The sequence below is a fragment of the Ctenopharyngodon idella genome, chromosome 9 (genome assembly GCF_019924925.1).
Source record: "Ctenopharyngodon idella isolate HZGC_01 chromosome 9, HZGC01, whole genome shotgun sequence".
NCBI classification, from domain to species: domain Eukaryota; kingdom Metazoa; phylum Chordata; class Actinopteri; order Cypriniformes; family Xenocyprididae; genus Ctenopharyngodon; species Ctenopharyngodon idella.
Genome location: NC_067228.1, coordinates 12,228,754 through 12,248,973, shown reverse-complemented (window position 1 = coordinate 12,248,973; position 20,220 = coordinate 12,228,754). Strand labels below are relative to the sequence as shown.

Below are 20,220 nucleotides of genomic sequence, written 5' to 3'. Positions count from 1 at the left end.
TAAAATATTTTAGGCCTACTGTTGGGAATTTGTCGTTGCTCCACATCCAGCATCACTGATTATAATGAGTTCGATTGTATTTTGTCGCGGCGTCTCGGTGTAGACAGTAACTTAAATGTAGCCTATAATCGTTTCATAATGCAATAGCTTTATAGATACTTTAAGTCAAAACTGTTTTTTTAATCTTAACGTCTACATTCCACAGACTGAGTGCGCACTATGTACGTCTCATGGTCCAGTGCGTGAATACTCGCTTTAACTGCGTTGTGCCACCTGGGAGCGGTAAACGCACCCCTATTGAACTGAATGAGCGGCGGTGACGCACAAGCCTCACGAACGAACCGGATCAGACAGATTTTGGCGTGTCACTGCTGTTACTGTCACCCTTACCGAAGTCGTTTGTCCATCCCAGCTTTAAAAAGTTCTTCGCAGTCATTGTGTGGGCGTTAAAGTGCAGAAGAAGAAGAAGAAAACGGGAGGCATGTGAAGTTACTGTCTGTCACTTTCACCAGAGATGAAGAATTCAGTGGAAGATGAGTGCGCTGATTCGGGAGCAGAGACTGGAGGGTGAGCGATGATAAAGAGGCTTTATTTGCTAAGATAATTAAATAAATAAATAGTATAGCGAATATAGCCGTAATGCACTAATTAGGTTAGACACCATTGTGTTACAAACAAACATCAACGCGCTTAGAAAAATCTGATTCATTTAAAGTGAGTCATTTGGTGAGGATTCTGATACCTGAGCAGCACAGGTCGTTATGAAAATCATTAGACAGCGCGCTTATTTGAAGTTTTCTCGTTTCGTTTTTTACCTCTTTTGGCCCATTTCTTATTTAACCATCTGTTGTTTGGCATTAACACCCAAGACATCTGGCGCAGAGATTTACTGATGAAAAGTAACTGAAAGCCAATGAGTTGAGCTATTAGTGCATGCTTCTTAGGCTGCTTAGCACAAGAGAGTGACAGAAGTAGCCAACATACTAATCACATAGATCTGACATTAGCACGCTACCTGAGGTTTAACTCTATTATTTCAAAGTCATGTGTGATCTGTACCATCATCATTCTGTGCTTTCAGCTGTGAACGATGAAAAGATGCATCCTGGTTTGTTTATAGGTATGTCACATCATAATGGCTGTCGTGTGTTGTAGGTGTAGGTACTGCTTTAGTAGGACAGTCTTGGCACATTGCTTAAATCCTCCATTCTGTAGAACATGTGACCTGTGTGTATATAATCTGCTTTGGAATATTATTTCTTTAGATATGCTCAGAATCATTTGTTGAAGAAAATGGCCTCAGCACCTTTCTAATGACTAAGTCTTCAATTAGCTGATGCATTTATCCAAAGCCACTTACAGTACACAAGAGCAACCTTGGGTTTAAGCTCAAATGGTGATAGCTCATCCCTCATTGAGTTTGAACCACAACATATCTGTTAAAATGTTCTTTTTACCACTGAGATAGATCTAGTTCCTTTAAACTTATCCTAAAAATGTGTTGTATTTGGTTGATCCGGTAAAAATAATATGATGGACTCGTTCTTCCCATATGTAAATATATTGAATATTTTCCACATGTAGTGATTGTCAGATTAGGTTTATGTGGCTGTCTTAATGCTATTGTTGTGTGCCTTATATTCTCATTTAGTTTGTTTCCAAAACAGTAACTGACTGTAAACTGCATGAATGGCAGTAGATCAGAGAATTTCAAAAATGATGCTAATGATGCTCAAGAGTTCATTGTTGAAGTGTGAGACTAATACAGATCAATAGAAAATTCACCACTTTTAATGCCTTAATTAAGATTTTCATTATATACAGCACTCATTGATTCAGGATTAGCAAATGTAAAACACATTTGATTCACTGTAATGATATTATCGGCCACATTAAGAGGCTTTTATGATACTTTTCTTTGTATTAACTGTTATATAGAAACACATAAAAGTGCTTTTGCTGTTGAATGCCAAGTATAGACCATGGTGTGTACAGCATAGTTTAAAAGTTTGAGGTTGGTAAGATTTTTCGGGTAACACTTTACAATAAGGTTCATTAGTTAACTACATTAGTTAACATGAACTAACAATGAACTGCACTTATACAGCATTTATTAATCTTTGTTCATGTTAATTTCAGCATTTACTCATACATTATTAAAATCTTGTTAACATTAGTTAATGCACTGTGAACTAACATGAACAAACAATGAACAACTGTATTTTCATTAACTAACATTAACGAAGATTAGTAAATACAATAACAAATGTATTGCTCATGGTTAGTTCATGTTAGTTAATACATTAACTAATGTTTAACTAATAAACCTTATTGTAAAGTGTTACCAATTTTTTTAAGTTTTTGAAAGAAGTCTCTTATGCTATCATCATTCTATCCTAATCATTCTAATATGCTTATTTGATGCTCAAGAAACATTTCTCATTATTATCAATGTTGAAAATAGTTGTGCATCTTAATATTTTTGTGGAAACCATGATTCATTTTTTCAAGATTCTATGACGAATAGAAACTTAAAAAGAACAGCATTTATTTAAAATAGAAAGCTTTTGTACCTTATAAATACCTTACCATCACTTATGATTAATTTAATGCATCCTTGTTAAATAAAAATATTAATTTCTATTAATTTCTAGTGTACATTGCACCACATTACCAGTACAGACCATAAAATTACAGCATTAAATATTCAAAATTCAAGTTTAACTACACAGAATTTCCATGTTACACTGTTCTCATTACCAGAGAAACAGGAAAGACAGCGAGAGAGAGGAAAGGAAAAAGATTGACCAGAGAGCGATAAAAGGAAAAAAAATATGTACAATGGAAAAAAAAATACTAGGTTACTATAAGGCACATGTACATAAGGTATGAAATATTTCAAACAGGTCTTATTCTTAGTTTGTTTTTAACCTTTCTCAGCAACCGTTGAGCTGAGAGCATAGAAGGTTACTGACACAAAGCAGCTAAAGGCACAATCTTTGATCATAACTTCTGCATATATGTGTGTGTACTATATACACAAGAGGATCTACTACACACACTATATACCATGACACCCAGGATTGTTTATCCAGATGTAGGACCTTCCTTTGAAACCTTGGGATCCTAAATCACTCTAACAGTCTCTAACAAAAGTCTCTCTCTGTTTCCCTCTCTCTCCTTTCTGTCATTCACTCTCCTCTCAGGTCTGACTACAGTCTTATGTCATCAGCAAGCAGTGAGTACATGTCATTTGTTTGTCCATTCCCCTATATGCAATTCAGATTAATTTTCTAATAAAACATGTCTTAATCAAACACATACACACTTTTTCAACTCGTCATATGTGACTGATGCACTTTAAATACCATCCTGTTGTCTTGTGCTCACTGGGGTGTTTGTAAGGGACTATTATTTGTAAAGCTGCTTTTGGAACAATATATACTTCGGAAGCACGGTAGAAATTACAAGTGAAAGATTTCAGTCAGTTAAAACACACTTGACAATTGTTGCCATGACAGTGAGATTAGTTTGTTCTAGAAATCACAGCTTGAAGAGCTTCGAGAGCTCTAACACCTCCGCTTGTTTGTGTGTGAGTGCCTGCTTGTGTGTGTGTCTGTGGCTGACCTTTCCCTGTGGCTGTGTTGGGCCCAGTCTGTTTCCCTATGGAGGGATTAATGTCCAATATTAGCCCATTAATCTGGGCAGCAGGAAACACTCCTCCCAGTGACAGCGCAGGAAGCACTCTCTCACTCACCCACTCACATATAGACACACTCACCTACTCACACACACACACACACACACACTAAAAAACCTAGAGCCCATCAAGGACACCACATAATAGACTGTGTATAATTTACTGAAGAATGAAGAAAAGTGCTTCAATGTGGACTCAGGGACAGAAAATGAAGAAAACAGAATGAGACTGTTTGAGAAACAAGGAGAGAGGGGGAGAAAGAGAGGGACTGTTCTCACATATAAAATATATATTTTATATGCAATTTATATAAAATTAAATAAAAGTTTTAGTGTGGATCAGTGTAGTAGAGCAGTATTCATTTTGAATTCATATTTATCGGAACACCTCTGCATGGAAGGGAAATGTTTTTCACTTTTTCCACCACATTTCCCCTTATTGTTTCTGCATTCTGTCTCTATCTCAACAGTGTGACAATATGCTTTCTTGAAATGCTGCCATGAATAACTGCTTACTGCTGCATCATCAGTCATGTCAGCATTTCGTCGCTTCTGCAGCTCATCAGATTTTCTCTGTATCCATGTGCACAACACTTTCTTCTCTATATCTTTGTTTTGTCACATCACTAACAACTTCAATGTTCTGCATAAACAGTCGAGTGCTTATTCTCTGAAATCTGTTTTTCCTCTTTAGAGCTCTGTACGCTTTTCTACAGTATCTAAATTAATTGATTTTAATTCAAGTCAAAAATATTATTTAACATCACTCAGTCAACCTAAATGCATTATGTTACATCAACAAGATGAAATGTAAGGGGTAGATAAGAGAGAAATAGCCACTTAAAGTAACAACTGCAGGTCACCACTTTATACAGTGTTGGAATGACACCAGATTGGGGTGTATATTAGGGATGGTTAAGCTGGTGCTAAACATGGCGTCTTATTTAATGGTGTTGCTTAAGTCTCACACAGCCAAACAGATTACATTCCATTACAGACTCAACTGAGATTACAGATGGTTTAAAGTGATCAAGTCTTATTGAATCTAGCTGAACGCAGAGCTGTGTCTCAGGAAAGATACACAGACACCTACAGACCAGATTTCCTGTATTCAGACATCATTAACATGAGAATATGCTGCTGCATTTCAACCCTGTTACAGTACGTTTGGAATTTATTAGTAATTTGAATACTTAAATTATGGTATTATCATTACTGTGTAATAATTCACAAATTATAATTGAAATATGAAACATTGTATATATTTATTTTTATTCACTTATTTTATTTTTTATTATTGTCATTGTCATTCTGTCTGTACACTGAAAGCTTCTGTCACCAAGACAGATTCCTTGTATGTGCAAACATACTTGGCAATAAAGCTCATTATGATTATAATTAAAAAAAAAAAAAAGAAATTAATAACTGATAACATTCCTCTTTTAATGTGTTTCATTAGATGTTTGTGCTAATCCTCATACATTGAAAAGATTTTAGGGTTGTCAAAGATTGCAATAGCCACATTATTTGCAGTCAATATTTGGTCAAAATAAATAAATAAATAAAGTGCAACCATTATAAAATACTGATAAAAAGTGTATGGTCAAAAGATGTCACTTGTCAAGATGTCAAATATACTGTCAAAATGGCAGAATGATTAAAACATTCATTTAAAATGTGGAAATATCACAGGTTAACTAAAAATTCTTTAAAAAACTAAGAATAAAAAAGTTGTTCAGTATAAGCCATTAACACGATAAATTGGGACTTGCAAACTGGCCAATATGCCAATGAAAAAAAATTTAAAAATAATTTTTTTTTTATTTTAACATTTCCTTTTAAATTTATCAAACAATGTAGAGACGTTCAGTATCTGTGATTTCTCCTCTTAATTGCATCAGTAATAAGTCAAAGGATTCTGTTTCCTGAGAATCAACCATGTGTCTGCGGGGCAAAGTGCCATATCATTCACATTTAATTTCTTCCAGCTGAAAGCTTTTGGTAATTGAAATTAATAACTGGATCACATTAGGTCTGTCGTGAGACTGTCTGCATATGTGCATTCAATCTCGAGGTCATACAATAGAAGAAATATTATGTGGTTTTAAGTCTGAACAAGTACATTTGCTTAGCGAATATACTGCTTAGTTTTACTACACTGATCAATTGAAAGGATCCTTCATTGAATGATGTGCGTCAGTTACACCTGCAAGAGTGCATTGCAACTAGAGAAGTGTGTTTACTTGCGTGAGTGTGTTTTTGTGTGTACGTGTGTAAGAGCATAGCGTTCCCTCGGCCTCTGGTGCCCCCAACCTTAAACAACAAACAAACTGGGACAAGTCCCATGAGTCAGGAGACAGAGTTTGGGGGGGAAAAGAGTGGAGGAATAGAAAAAGGCAGGTGTCCATGCCCTGCCACTTTCTGCTATATACTGAGAAAAATGTTTGATTCTGTGTTTGTGAGAGCAGCTAGACACTAACTGTGTTCTCAGGCATAACATTATGACCACTGACATTTGAAGTGAATAACACTGATTATCTCTTCATCACGACACCTGTTAGTGGGTGGGATATATTAGGCAGCAAGTGAACATTTTGTCCTCAGTTGATGTGTTAGAAGCAGGAAAAATGGGCAAACGTAAGGATTTGAGCGAGTTTGACAAGGGCCAAAGTGTGATGGCTAGACGACTGGGTCAGAGCATCACCAAAACTGCAGCTCTTGTGGGGTGTTCCCGGTCTGCAGTAGTCAATATCTATCAAAAGTTCTCCAAGGAAGGAACAGTGGTGAACCGGCGACAGGGTCATGGGCAGCCAAGGCTCATTGATGCACATGGGGAGCGAAGGCTGGCCCGTGTGGTCCGATCCAACAGACGAGCTACTGTAGCTCAAATTGCTCAAGAAGTCAATGCTGGTTCTGATAGAAAGGTGTCAGAATACACAGTGCATTGCAGTTTGTTGCGTATGGGGCTGCATAGCCACAAACCAGTCAGGGTGCCCATGCTGACCCCTGTCCACCGCCGAAAGCGCCAAGAGTGGGCACATGACATCCGAACTGGACCGCGGAGCAATGGAAGAAGGTGGCCTGGTCTGATGAACCACGTTTTCTTTTACATCACGTGGATGGCCGGGTGCGTGTGCGTCGCTTAGCTGGGGAACACATGACACCAGGGTACACTATGGGAAGAAGGCAAGCCGGCGGAGGCAGTGTGATGCTTTGGGAAATGTTCTGCTGGGAAACCTTGGGTCCTGCCATCCACATGTTACTTTGACACGTACCACTTATCTAAGCATTGTTGCAGACCATGTACACCCTTTCATGGAAACGGTATTCCATGGTGGCTGTGGCCTCTTTAAGCAGGATAATGCGCCCTGCCACAAAGCAAAAATGGTTCAGGAATGGTTTGAGGAGCACAACAACGAGTTTGAGGACTTGGCCTCCAAATTCCCCAGATCTCAATCCAAACGAGCATCTGTGGGATGTGCTGAACAAACAAGTCCGATCCATGGAGGCCCCACCTCGCAACTTACAGGACTAACATCTTGCTGCTGCTAACATCTTGTGCCGGATACCACAGTCTAGTCTAGTGGAGTCCATGCCTCGATGGGTCAGGGCTGTTTTGGCAGCAAAAGGGGGACCAGCACAATATTTGGTAGGTGGTCATAATGTTATGCCTGATCGATGTATCAATACAAGGGTTTGAAGGGCTTGTTACATTGTGCAGCATTTCTTAGGATGTTGAGAGATCATAAGTGTTGATGTTTTTCACATGTCATACAATTACAATTGTAAAAGTTTCCTATGAGACTTTCTTTAATTCCTGCTCATGAATATTGAGGTTTGATCTCTGCAATCGTAAAATGTCACATATGCCTTTATCACTTTGTTAACTTGGTCTTTTATGTACTTTTCTGCTCAAGCATATTTGTGTGTGTGCAGTGAGGGCTCGGTCTGGTCAAAGGTTCAGTGGAAGGGCAAACCTTATTCAGAAGTCCTGCAGGGAGCCAAAGCATTTCTCCAGGGTTACTAACCATCCACTAATGCAACTAATGAGGCTGTACTGTTCACTATTAACCACAGCCTGATTACAGAACATGGATGAAAAGATTCCATTTAGTCTTGAGAGCCCATCCATTTTTTTTTTTTCAATTCCCGCAGTGCGTTCCTTTATAGAAGTCAAAGTTGAAGAAGGTTTGCAGTGACTCCTGAAGCCAGAACAAAGCAGAACATGTAACACACAAATACACCTCATAGACAGAAAGGCAAGAACTAAGTGTGTGGTAGACTTGGTAGCAGTGCACAAACTGAGGGAAGTCTGAGGAAATATATATCCCAAATAAGGGATATACAGTAGGACTTCCCATAAGAAGGACAAATATACTTGGAGGGGTCCCTAAATATTTTTGTAGTAGGAAACATAATGACAACATCAATTTGTTTTGAACAGTCAGCAAAAGGGTAAATGTAGTGAATTAGACGTGTTAATGTGACTTTATTTTCTGTCTCTTTTAAAACCATCGGAAAAAACCCTGCACACTTTCCCTTATATCCATTTATCCATATGATATTTTTATTATTAAAAATATGAAAATATTTTGTAAAAATGATCAAAAGCAGTGATGATTTGCGGCAGTTTTAAAGAATTGTGTCATAAATTGTGTCCTTAGTTTGAGGATAAAAAACACAAAATTATATTCATTTATAAATATATTTAAATTAAATAGATTAATTGATAAATAAATGATTAATTATTATACATTTTATTTATATATTAATTTAACTTTAAAATTGATTTAAAATTGAATGAAATGAAAATTCAATTTATTTTCTAAATGTATGTTACTGGTCTTTGTGAACAATTCATCCATGCATGTTTCATTTTTTTTTTATTATTATTATTATTATTATTAATTTGACCTTGTAATATTTTATCAATATGTCATAACTTCATCTTCCAGTGAAACAACAGACTTCTCTCTGGTGATGTATTTTGGACTTCTCCAATCATTTAGTCTGGTTAAACCCCACACCTTTCTTACAATTGACTGCAATCTCTCATTCAGATCCATCCAATTTAACAACCGATGGACAGAACCAAGTCCCCAACCTACATTTTCCCATAATCTGTTTCTCTTGGATGTTTTCACAATACAGAAGAAAAGATGTCACTACATTGTTTCATTGGAATTAATTTATTGTAATTTATGTGCAGCTACATATGTTTATGGATCATTTTCTTCTTGTCTCTCTATCCACCCACCTCTTGTTATGTCTTTCTGTTAGGTGATTTGTCCATGGGGGACCTACAAGACCCTTTCCTAGTTTCTATCCACATCATCACTGACCCTGGTCAGGCCAAACCACTCCAGCAAGCTGCTGATCAGGTCCTCTCCTGGCTCCACCCGGATCTTACCCTCTTCAGGGTGTCAGAACGGGCAGGTGGTCTCTCTCGAAAGCCCAAGGTCCGCCTACAGCGCATCACTGAACCGCCATCACACCAGCCAGCCTTGGCCGTCATCCTGTTCCTACAGGATGAATATGGAGGTGAAGAGAGTCTTAAACGTCTCCACAGTCAGCTGAGATGCCCACCATGGCGATACCACCACACAGAGCGTGTGAACGGGCGAGGGCTGTTACCCCTTTCGCCAGCCAGCCAGGACTTTGTTACTTTGGCACCAGGCACACCACTATGGGCGCTTCGCCAGGTGCACTATGGCAAAGAGATTGTGCGCTTTACGGTCTACTGTCGCTACGATACCTACACCGAACAGGTGCGTCTGTACAGGCTGCTCCTGCGCCGAAGGCTTGCCCAGAAGAAGGAGGATTTCTGCTTCTGTGTGGTCTACTCCAATCCTGAAACAGAAATCCAGCTGTCATTCAAGCGGATGCCCCGTGGCCAGAGCCCCGCCCCCACTGAAAATGCTGTGATGGAGATTCGAGTGAGGGATGTCGGTGAACTTGTGCCACTGCTGCCACGCCCCTGCACGCCCATCAGTGACGTCCGCTGGCAAACCAACGATTATGACGGGAACAAAATATTGCTACAGGTAAGACAGAGAATATATTATTAGAAAATTAACTTAAAGTAGCCTTTTTTGTGTAACAAGTATATTTGAGGTCCTAAAAATTTTTACAGCATGTAAATGGCATACCATATACTGACTTCTTTCCATGAACTGTCTGCAGTTCTAGAAAATGTCTAAACAATGTGAGTAGAAGTGTTGGAAAATGATGTTTTACTAACAAAGTTCGGGAGGAGCAGGTTCAGATAATTAACCTAATTAGTAGGACTGGGTAAAAATATCGATTTCTCGATTTTAATCGATTCTCATTTTTACGAACCGATATCGATCCTTAAATCCCAAGAATCGATTAGTCTAGTCTGTTTTCAGTTGATGAATGAACAGAAAATGTAACGCGCCTCCCATCCAATAAATCGCAATAATCTTTGTGCTTTGTTACTTTTGATATGAAGCAAAGTCTCAGATTTCAAATGACGTCCATCTTATTATGAGATTCAAAAAATAAATACCGTTTTGGTGCTGTTTAATGTGACGTGACAGATCGCTTTTGCGCCTCAGTTAAAGAGAAGCGGCAGCACGAAGTGCATGTGAACATGCTCTCCTTCGCTTTAATACCAGTTACAGCGCGAAATAAACATGATTAAACATCTGAAGGTATGTTAAAATACAGTACATCTTACCGAAATCCGTGTCATGTCTCGTGTAATAGCTCAGTGTTTCAACCTCGGAAAGACGTAAAACAGCTTGTAAACAATGTCACGTAAAGTCACATTTACCGAAGAGAAACCATATTCAGTGACCATAAACTCATTAGTCAGCTAGAAAAATGAACTCTAGAAAGCAGCATTCTGATAAATATATGCACCGTTACATATTCATTATAATTTTATATCTCTCAACATTAGTTGAGAGATTTTTTCCTCTAGAAAATTTGCCATGTACAGTATCTGATATACTACATCCAAAATAATCGATATCGAATCAAAATCGGAATCGAATCGCAAGCATGTGAATAGAAATTGAATCGAATCGTGAAAATTGTGTCAATACCCGGCCCTACTAATTAGCACAAGTGGAGAGCATTCAGTTAATCAACTCAAACAACGACAAGAGGTATATATTCAGCAGACTTACCTCTGTTCATTTGACAGCTTATCAGCATCCCTCCACCACCCCATCTCCTCACTTCTCTATCTATTCTTACTACAACCAGGGGGAGTACTCTGGGTTCGGCCCGAAATTACGAGGTCGAGGCCCTCCCCCCGGACAGCACGCAAAATATGCATAACTTTTACTCTATTTAATTATATGTAAATGTGAACTCGTGATATAAAGATTCAGAAAGAAAATGTATGAATCCGACAGTGACTTACTATACTCCATATATTTTACATAGCAGTGTAGTAAAGAGACTATGTGGAATATTTGTACTTTTATAAAGTATTATAATTTTTTCACACCACAGTACTGTTGAAATGAACTAGTGAATACAATAAGGTGAATAAAATAATAAGGACGTTTCAAATATTTATATATTATTTATAAATTGTAACCTAAAATGTCGATTTAAAAAAGCTCATGACATGTTATGCATCAACTAACAATACACCTTTGAAAACCTTTACCATTAAAAAAAAAAAAAAACATGTTTAGTTGAAGACTTCCCAGCAGTACACTACTTTTCCCACAATCCTATTAATCTCCACAAATCAGATAAGTCATTGTTACCATGGAGATGAGAATCATTGCAAACAGTTGTGGTGAGTTTTTCAAGGTGAGACTAACTAGATAACAATAGCCAAATGTTAGCTAGCTGCCTACCTAACTTTAGTTAATATGAGATGCAGTAGTGTGCAGTGTTAGGCTACACAATACAGTTGACGCCTTGCAAGCAGAGTTGTGAATCCGTTTTTAATTACTGGTTGCCTGAGATTACCTTCAGTGATCAGCTCACATTCTTTGCATCTCCTAAGGGTGTTTTTGGTAGAAACCAACAAACCAAAAATTAAAAAAAAGTGAAGAAGTGTGTTCCCTTTGCTGTCTTCTCTTTCTGAATCATTACCTAGCTACAGCAGTAAACAACTGCTGCTAATACTTACACTGATGACAATAATACAGTGTGAATGCCAACCAGAGGGGCATGAAATTGAACTCAGGTTTAAACGAATCAATCATTAGTGCATTAGTGCTTAAAGGGTTAGTTCACCATCGTCATCTCACAATCATTTGTTTCGAATCAGAGGTTTGGAGTGCGTATCAAACTGCCAGAGTCACGTGAACATTTGAAGTTTCAAAACACTTATGACGTAACGAAGCCTCGTTTACTGAAATCATAAGATTTTGCCGCTCTGAACCACTGATTCGAAACAAATGATTCGTAAAGCTTCGAAGCTTCATGAAGCAGTGTTTTGAAATCGCCCATCACTAGATATTGTGGAATAAAGTTGCTATTTTGTTATTTTTGGCGCACAAAAAGTATTCTAGTCGCTTTATAATGTTAAGGTTGAACCACTGTAGTTACATGAACTGTTTTAAATATGTTTTTAGTAGCTTTCTGGGCATTGAAAAAGGGAGTGTTATTGCTGGCGATGCAGGCCTCACTGAGCCATCGGATTTTATCAAAAATATCTTAATTTGTGTTCCGAAGATGAACGAAGGTCTTACGGGTGTGGAACGACATGAGGGTGAGTAATAAATGACAGAATTTTCATTTTTGGCTGAACGAACCCTTTAAATATGCAAAGATGATAGTGGAATTTAGTATACTGCAGAGTTGCATACAGAAAAAATAATATGAAGACAGCAAGATATCTCATAAATAATACAAACTGATTTTTAAAACGTGTATCCTGGTTGGGATCCAAACACCTCCAGCCTGTTTGTGTGTGGACTGTATTCAATGTAAAAATTCTAAAACAAACCTAAAGACATGCAGCTAAATTAACTAACATACAAACACATACAGGTCAATTCTGCCTGACCTGGATTAGCTGCGATCAAAGCAGGTTTGGCTCTCGGTCACAACTACAGCTTTATTACTAATCAACCCCTGCTGGTGCCAAATGGCACAGGGAGGATTTCAAACGTAATACACATTATCTCTCAAATAAATATGCTCAGTTTAACTGAGTACAGACTTATAGACAAACTCTCTCACTTTACTAAGTCTCCTCAGAATCTGTGGACTATATAGTATATAGACTAGTCACTAACAAATTCAGCTATGCTATCACAAGAATTAATTCATGATATAGAAATGTACTGTATATTTGAGCAAATAAATATTAGAGCTTTTTTCAAAAACAAACTTAAACTTTTGAACAGTAGTGTAAATACATTACAATACTCTCATTTTTACACTTCAAAATTTCGCACATGTATTTTAATACATTTCCTTGCCAGTGACCGTTTAGTTTGCTCGTTTGGTGCTCAGTGAGTGTTAATTTGACCCTGCTGGGACCAATGAGGAATCCCCAGAGTGAAAAGGAACATATAAACTATTCTGAGAGGAAGATATAGCACATAAAAAATAAATAAAATGGCAATGAGAGAAAAGTATGAATGTGGAGAACGTGGGAAATGTGTGAGTGGAACAGTGAGAAAAAGGGGCACAAAGAGGCTCAATGATGGATGGAAAACCAAAAGACCTAGAGGAAAACGATCGAGGGAGAGGTAGAGGGATGGAGGGAATGTGCAGTGAGGTGTGAAGCAGAAAACAGTGGAACTTTGTTACTCTCATGCACACACACTCAGCAATGCTTAGAGGAATTTTCCTCTTTTCCTCTTTCACTCTTTCTCTCTCTCACACTCCACAGGTGTACAGTTACCTTATCGGATCCATATTCCCACATTGTGTTTTGTTTGGCAGTTGCAGGAACATGACTCCTTTTCCCAAGATATTTTTATTTAATGTCAAACTATTATGACAGCTCACTGCAAAATCATCCTCCATGTTGTTCATCATTTTGCCATGTGAACAGTCAAGATTTAAAGCAGCTGGTATTCAACTAGTTTTGATTTAGGACCCAGGTTTTACATTTATAGATCGTCAAGTGGCAACCCAATGTATTACATAAAAAAAAGTAAAGAAAAATGTCAAACATTGAGATTTATTAAATTGCCATGCACTGTATAGGCCCATCAACATTCAAAATTATTAACAGAACACAAGACAAACCACGTTTGTCCTTGTTATATTTATCCTTGTACACTACCATTCAAAAGATTTTTTAAATGTTTTTAAAGTCTTTTTTGCTCACCAAAGCTGTATATATTTGATTATAAATACAGTAAAATATTGTGAAATATTAAAAAAAAATGTCAGCATCATTACTCCAGTCTTCAGTTTCACATGATCCTTCAGAAATCATTCTAATATGCTACCATAAAAACCCACCCCAGACTTTTGAATGGTAGTGTATGTCTGCATCTTATTGTCAATATAGATCTTTAAATAAAGAAATTAGGTTGCCTGCTAATTGCAAATAATTTCATGCTCTCATTTTGACTTTGTCAGGTTCAAGGTTCACGGTATTACCGCAAACATACCATAGCAAAGTTCTGTCACCTTCCTCCTGAAGATCCTCCGATCACCTCCCTCCCTCCACCAGAGATGCCCCCTCCTCCACCTCCACCTCCACCATACGGTCGCGGCCCTGCCTCCTATCGGAATCGCCGTTACCACCGGAACTCCTCGCGTTCGAGGAGCCAGACCCTTCCGTCTCCTGTCATACACGCCTCCAGGACATCTCCGCCGACGCTGTGTGATCAGGAGGGCCGTGTGGAGAGGCTCCAGAGGGATGTGGAACTCTTACGGGCTGGATGGACAGGTCACCGCACACAGTCCCTCTTTTCTCTGCCTACAGATGAGTCCCGTTCCTCGTGTGCCTCTCCGTCAAGCTTCCGTCCTCGCTGCTTCTCTTCCATGGCTGCTCCAATTTTCCGTGTCAATGTCGATACGCTAGTGGGAGCCGAAGAGACAGATGTGGACACGGGACGAACCATCAGCGGCAGCTCTGTGGACCTGTCGGTGGTCTCAGGTTATTCCCATCCACAGCTGAGGCCCCGTCTAAAGGCCCCAGCCCCACGGCCCAAGTCTGCTCCTCCGACAGATGGAGGTCTTGACTTTTCTGAACTGACCCATAATAACACCTCCTTCTCCATAAGACAGACTCCTGTGCCGTTTAGAACACAGAGCGTCTCTGCAAAATCCACACCTTGTGTAGTACACAAACCCCAGCCAAAGAATGTGTGTGTCTCACAGCTGGATGCGTTGCAGAACAGAGGACAGCAGAACAGCAATGGTATCACAACAATAGATGACTGTAGTCAAGAAGGCACTGCGGAGGATGAGCAAGAATTTTATATCTGACACGTGCAGGACAGACATCTCATAAACATGTATGCAGGCATTTGGGTAAGAAGAGGGAGATTTGATGTCTTTTATAATTGTTAGTTGAGTATTTAAATGTGGAAAACCCTTAAAGGGAAAGATCAGCTTAAAATGAAAAAATGCTAATGTTGTTCCTAATGTGACTTCTTCGAAAGTAAGATATTTTATTGAAACCTGAGACGTTTCTGTCACTTCCATTGAAAGTCCAGGTGACCAAAAGATCTAAAAGGTCACAAAGATGTTGTAAAATGAACCGAGCAGTTTAATCTAAATCTTGTGAAGAGATGCAATCAATTTATATGAACAGATTTAATTGAAGCTTTTCTTTGCATCTAATCAATGAACGACATGCATAGAGCACATATGTCGCAGTGGAGGGACAGTAGGGAAGTCTTATGTGTTTGGAATGACATGAGGATGAATAAATAATGACAGCATTTTTGGGTGAACTATCCATTTTAAAAGCTTTGTTCTATAGCAAATATTTTTTATTAGCAACAGGCCATGCTTCACAATGTGCATTCATAATGAATGACTTTAAGACTTAATAAAACTGGCTTTTATTTGTTGAATGTGGTGATATTCTGTAGTGTTTCATAATAGTTGTAATAACAAAAGAGCAATTGCTTATGTCAGAGAACTCAATGAAGAATAAAACTCTGCCACCTAGTGGTTGAACATGGCAACTACACAGGTGCTAGACACTTGTATTATGCCACATGTCACAACATTATTAGAGAAAATATTCACTTCTCTACAATTTGTACAGTTTCACTATTTGTTCTGTATAAGAGTTTAGGAAATTGTTTTGTTTCTGGCTTGAATGTAATGCTTTACATTATCATGCATTTTAAATTATATGTAAATACTTTGTTTTAAATACCTCTGTCAGTGACCGAGATTTCATTAGAATGACTTCTGTGCAAAATATCAGTGATTATATGGATAGACGAGAAAATAATCAAGGAATTCATTAATGTCTGTGTTTACAAATATAAAGTAATTATATTCTTTGTCATTTCATGGTGTGAATTACTTGCTATTTGATGTGATGTAATAAAACCAAATAATTATTATGTTTATTATTGGGGTTAGCAGCTGTTTTCTGGAGAAAATAATAAATACATTGTGGGAAGTTGCTACTTCTACTAAGATTGGTCCTTAGAAATTCTTTAAATTTATTGCATGTTATCCCTAATGTGACCAATATGTTCATCTGGTAAAACACAGGAAACAAGATATATACTTCATGGTAAAGAAATATGTATGCCTGTTAATCATTATTAGCTAATATTACACAATATGGTCTGATTCAAATACTGGTTGCAAATGTGTTCTGCATTAAATTATTGAGTCATGTAAAAAAGTGACTAATTTATCATGTAGTATCCCTTTTATTTCATCCAGCCCTGTACATTTCTTTTTTTCTTTCTTTTTTTTTTTTTTTTAAACAAAACATTAAGTATTTTAAGTAAGTGAATTTTCCTCTCACAGTTCTTTCAAAGCATGGTTCAATGTAGGGTCAAAGGTCAAAGATGTTTTCAACAGTCCACACCTTCATGTTTCAATACATTCATGTAACCTGTAACAAGACAGACATGCCCGAGTTTCGTCCTTGTGAGTTGCCCCTCTCTCAGTGCCAGAACACCCCCCTCCCCCAACTAATCCCATGAGCGTACCTGGCACATCGCTACGGCGATACCGGCTCTCAGTGCTACCGCGCTCCGGCACTGGACTGGGATTCTGTTAATCCGGTCCAGCAGCCACAGAGCTATGGAAATAGGGCAGGAGAGGTGAACGACAGAGAGCACTCACCAAATATCACAGAGCTTCAGTTCCAGCACACAAATCTCAGACAGACCCTGCTAGAACATAAGTCACTTCTAATAAAGTCAGTTCCCATGAAGCAGTTGTAGATTAAACATGTGGGATCACACAGGGTTACAATGCCAGAATAATCAGTCAAGAATAATTATAATCATCATCATTATCATTATTATTATTACTACTAATACTACTACTATTAACATATTACCTACTATCACTACTGCTACTACTAATAATAACCCATTACCTACTATTAAATACTAATATATATGAATAATAATCATAATTATTGTTATTATTATCATAGGTAACACTTTATTTTACAGTGCCGTAGTTACACATTACTACATGTACTTACTATAGTAATAACAGTAAATTATGCATAATTACAAGTAACCCTAAACCAAACCCTAGCCCTAACTGTAACTCTATATAGTAAATTAGAATTATTAAATTATTAGTTGTAGTAGTAGTGCTCAAATACAATAATTTTATTATAATAATTACTAGTATTAATATACATGTATTATTATTAATAACAGTGAGAATAATAATAATAATGCACTAATGTTATAATTATTAATAGTTATTATTATTAGTAGTAGTAGTAGTAGCAGTGCTCAAATATAATAATTTTATAATAATAATTACTAGTATGAATATGTATATCAGGCCCAGTTCTACCAGGGTGCTTGCGAAAGCAAGAACACCCTCAGTTGATGCTATAATAATATCTTATTGACGAAAAGATTTCTCAAATGCTCCAGTGCGTATTTGTGTTTGCATTCTGGAGAATGTCAGATGTTTCTATTTACTAAATTTGAATTTACTTCATGACCGTTAAAAAAGTATGTTCTATATAGTATGAATATGGGTAGTATGAAAGAAATTCGGACGTACTACATCCGCCATGTTGTTACTGTCACGTGAACTACCAGCGTCAGTTACATCACTGCCATTCATAAACCCACTCCTGTGGACTCATGGGATAGCGTCCATCAAATCACTTCAGAATCTTAGCGGAAGTAGGTCATCCGGGGACTTTTCACCTACTGTTTTTCAAATACGCTATGTCCCAATTCAGAGGCTGCATCCTTCGAAGGACTTGGACTTCAGAGGCTGCACCCTTCAAAGGCCGCAAAGGTCGAACCAAGCATTGTTAAATGGGACGGCCTAGCCTACGTTTTTTTTTGTTTTTTGTTTGTCACCTCTAGCAAGTGTGACAGCTGCCATTGATGAGTGGCAGTAACGTTTGTACTGGACTTTTTTAAAAGTTATATTAAACTGTCTGAAAACAGGTTCGAACTGTCTAAATATGTTCACCATGGTCCATTTCTGTATATAATAAGATGAGATTATATATAGTTTATACTCTTTAAGTCAACTTTTGAATGACTTAAAGGTTTTTTTTATTTTATTTTTTTACATTTGTATCATTTGAGTAAGCTGAAACCCAATACTTGCATTTAAAAGTGTAATTCGGCAATTTCTCTTAAAAAAAAATCGTGTCGTCACTGGCGCGCAATGAATTCTGGAGGCAAGGCCGTGAAGTATCCATCTGTTGTATTCTTCATTGCACGGGAAATGAAGGATGCATTTGGAAGCGCATTTGAAGGAGATTTTGAATTGGGACAGTCTTCGTCGCACCGCTGTGATGCAATCAGCCTTCGAATGCAGCCTTCGAAGGATGCAGCCTCTGAATTGGAAGCAACTTAAGTATTCGGACATACTACTCTTTTTCCATACTGTTTTTTGCATACTGTGTAGTAGGGAAGTATTCGATTTTGGATGCAGCATAGAGTGTTTTGCTGCGGTAAGCAATGTAGCCAACCACAGACAAGTTTGATGATCTCTTGAATGCAATGGCCAATCAGGGGTGTTTAATTTAGTCTGAAGCCACTCACCGGTCAAAACGCAAGAGTTTTTGTACAGTGCTGAGTTCTGCACGCTCGCAAATGTAAATAAGTTGCAGTGTAAATGTGTGCAATTTAGACAACTTCATTGATTATAACGGAACTTTGTGAGATCGCGATGAACTGAGAAGAGTGACAACTTTTAGTGATTATAAAGTGCTTTAGGCCAATTACATGCTAAAAAAAAATTTCAGAAGTGACATCCACATATAAATGCAGGATTCACTCTCAAAATTGCAATGATTGATACATAGCACGGGACAAAAATGTCAAAATAGATAGCCTACGCATTAAGCAATAAATGCAGACTAATAGATTGATAGAAAATATTTAAATTTCCATATCAATTTTTTTGAAATTCTATTCCAAATTATGTGTAAAAGTAATGACTTGTAATTATGTTATCTTAAATGTCTCACTGTGCATTTCTATTCTTGCTGGAGCCGTTGCTTACACATTACATGTGCACTTCACTTATTCACTTCACTTAACAGTAATAATTATACATGCATGATGATGAATGATGATTGTTGTTGTTGTTATTGAATGTTTTATGTTCATAATATATTTGTGGTTGATATTAATTTGTCATTATTATGATTATCATCACCACCACCATCATCATACTAATATATTCATAATTAAATAAGACAATAATGCAAACACAGAACCTGTGTCTCTCCCACTTGCCCCTGCCTCGATCTATTTGCAATCCTTCTCCACAACATATTAATTGTGAGAATGTAATGCTGAATTTATTTGTCCAGGCAGTAAATGTCAAACATTGATGTTACTCCCATTAGGATTGCCTAGTTGTAACTTTTCTATAAAGGACTAAAGACAATGTCAAATTGTAACATTTAAGACATTTTTTTTTTTAATCTTTTAATGTTTTAGTCCATCAATAGCCTATTTGGCCCATGAGCAAACCTTCTGTATTCAAAAAATGTTTTCATAGCTAATTTTAAATATCCGACCTTCAAGATGAAAGAGGAGTTGTTTACTTTGGCCGCCATTCCTTTGGGTGCATTGTCCTTGCTCAAGTGACCGTGACTTTCCCATCATCGTTTCCCATCTTAAAAATTCAAATTCCATGGACGGAATACTGGAATTAAAGAATCTGTCTTCTCCACTGACTGCTGCCAAGTTGGCTGTACTAATTAACATGCCTTCTGATGGGCACAATCCAAATACCTGATGCTTACTGATCATTTCCCGGTTGCAGTTTACCATGGGAAAATGTGTCTTCAATCCATTAGGGTCATTTATGGAAACTCCAATTATGGTGGAGATCTGACTTTGACAATGTGAAAATACAATAGTTAAATATAACAATTTCTGAATGTTATAACAGGATTGTTTTAAAATA

The 20,220-nt window shown here is 37.5% G+C and overlaps 1 protein-coding gene across 3 annotated transcripts; it reads left to right on the top strand.

The window, feature by feature from the left end:
- The first annotated feature begins 136 nt into the window (after nt 1-136).
- LOC127519216 (protein FAM124A) lies at nt 137-16,489 on the top strand. Of its 3 annotated transcripts, XM_051906761.1 has the most exons (5): nt 139-567; nt 1,082-1,120; nt 3,207-3,238; nt 8,980-9,743; nt 14,236-16,489. In XM_051906761.1, the coding sequence occupies exons 3-5, from the start codon at nt 3,223-3,225 to the stop codon at nt 15,088-15,090; spliced, it is 1,635 nt and encodes a 544-aa protein (XP_051762721.1). In that variant the 5' UTR covers nt 139-567; nt 1,082-1,120; nt 3,207-3,222; the 3' UTR covers nt 15,091-16,489. The 3 variants fall into 3 exon arrangements, with proteins under 3 accessions (XP_051762720.1, XP_051762721.1, XP_051762719.1); XM_051906759.1 differs by lacking the exon at nt 1,082-1,120 and having other exon boundaries at nt 143-567; XM_051906760.1 differs by lacking the exons at nt 1,082-1,120; nt 3,207-3,238 and having other exon boundaries at nt 137-567.
- Nucleotides 16,490-20,220: the final 3,731 nt, after the last annotated feature.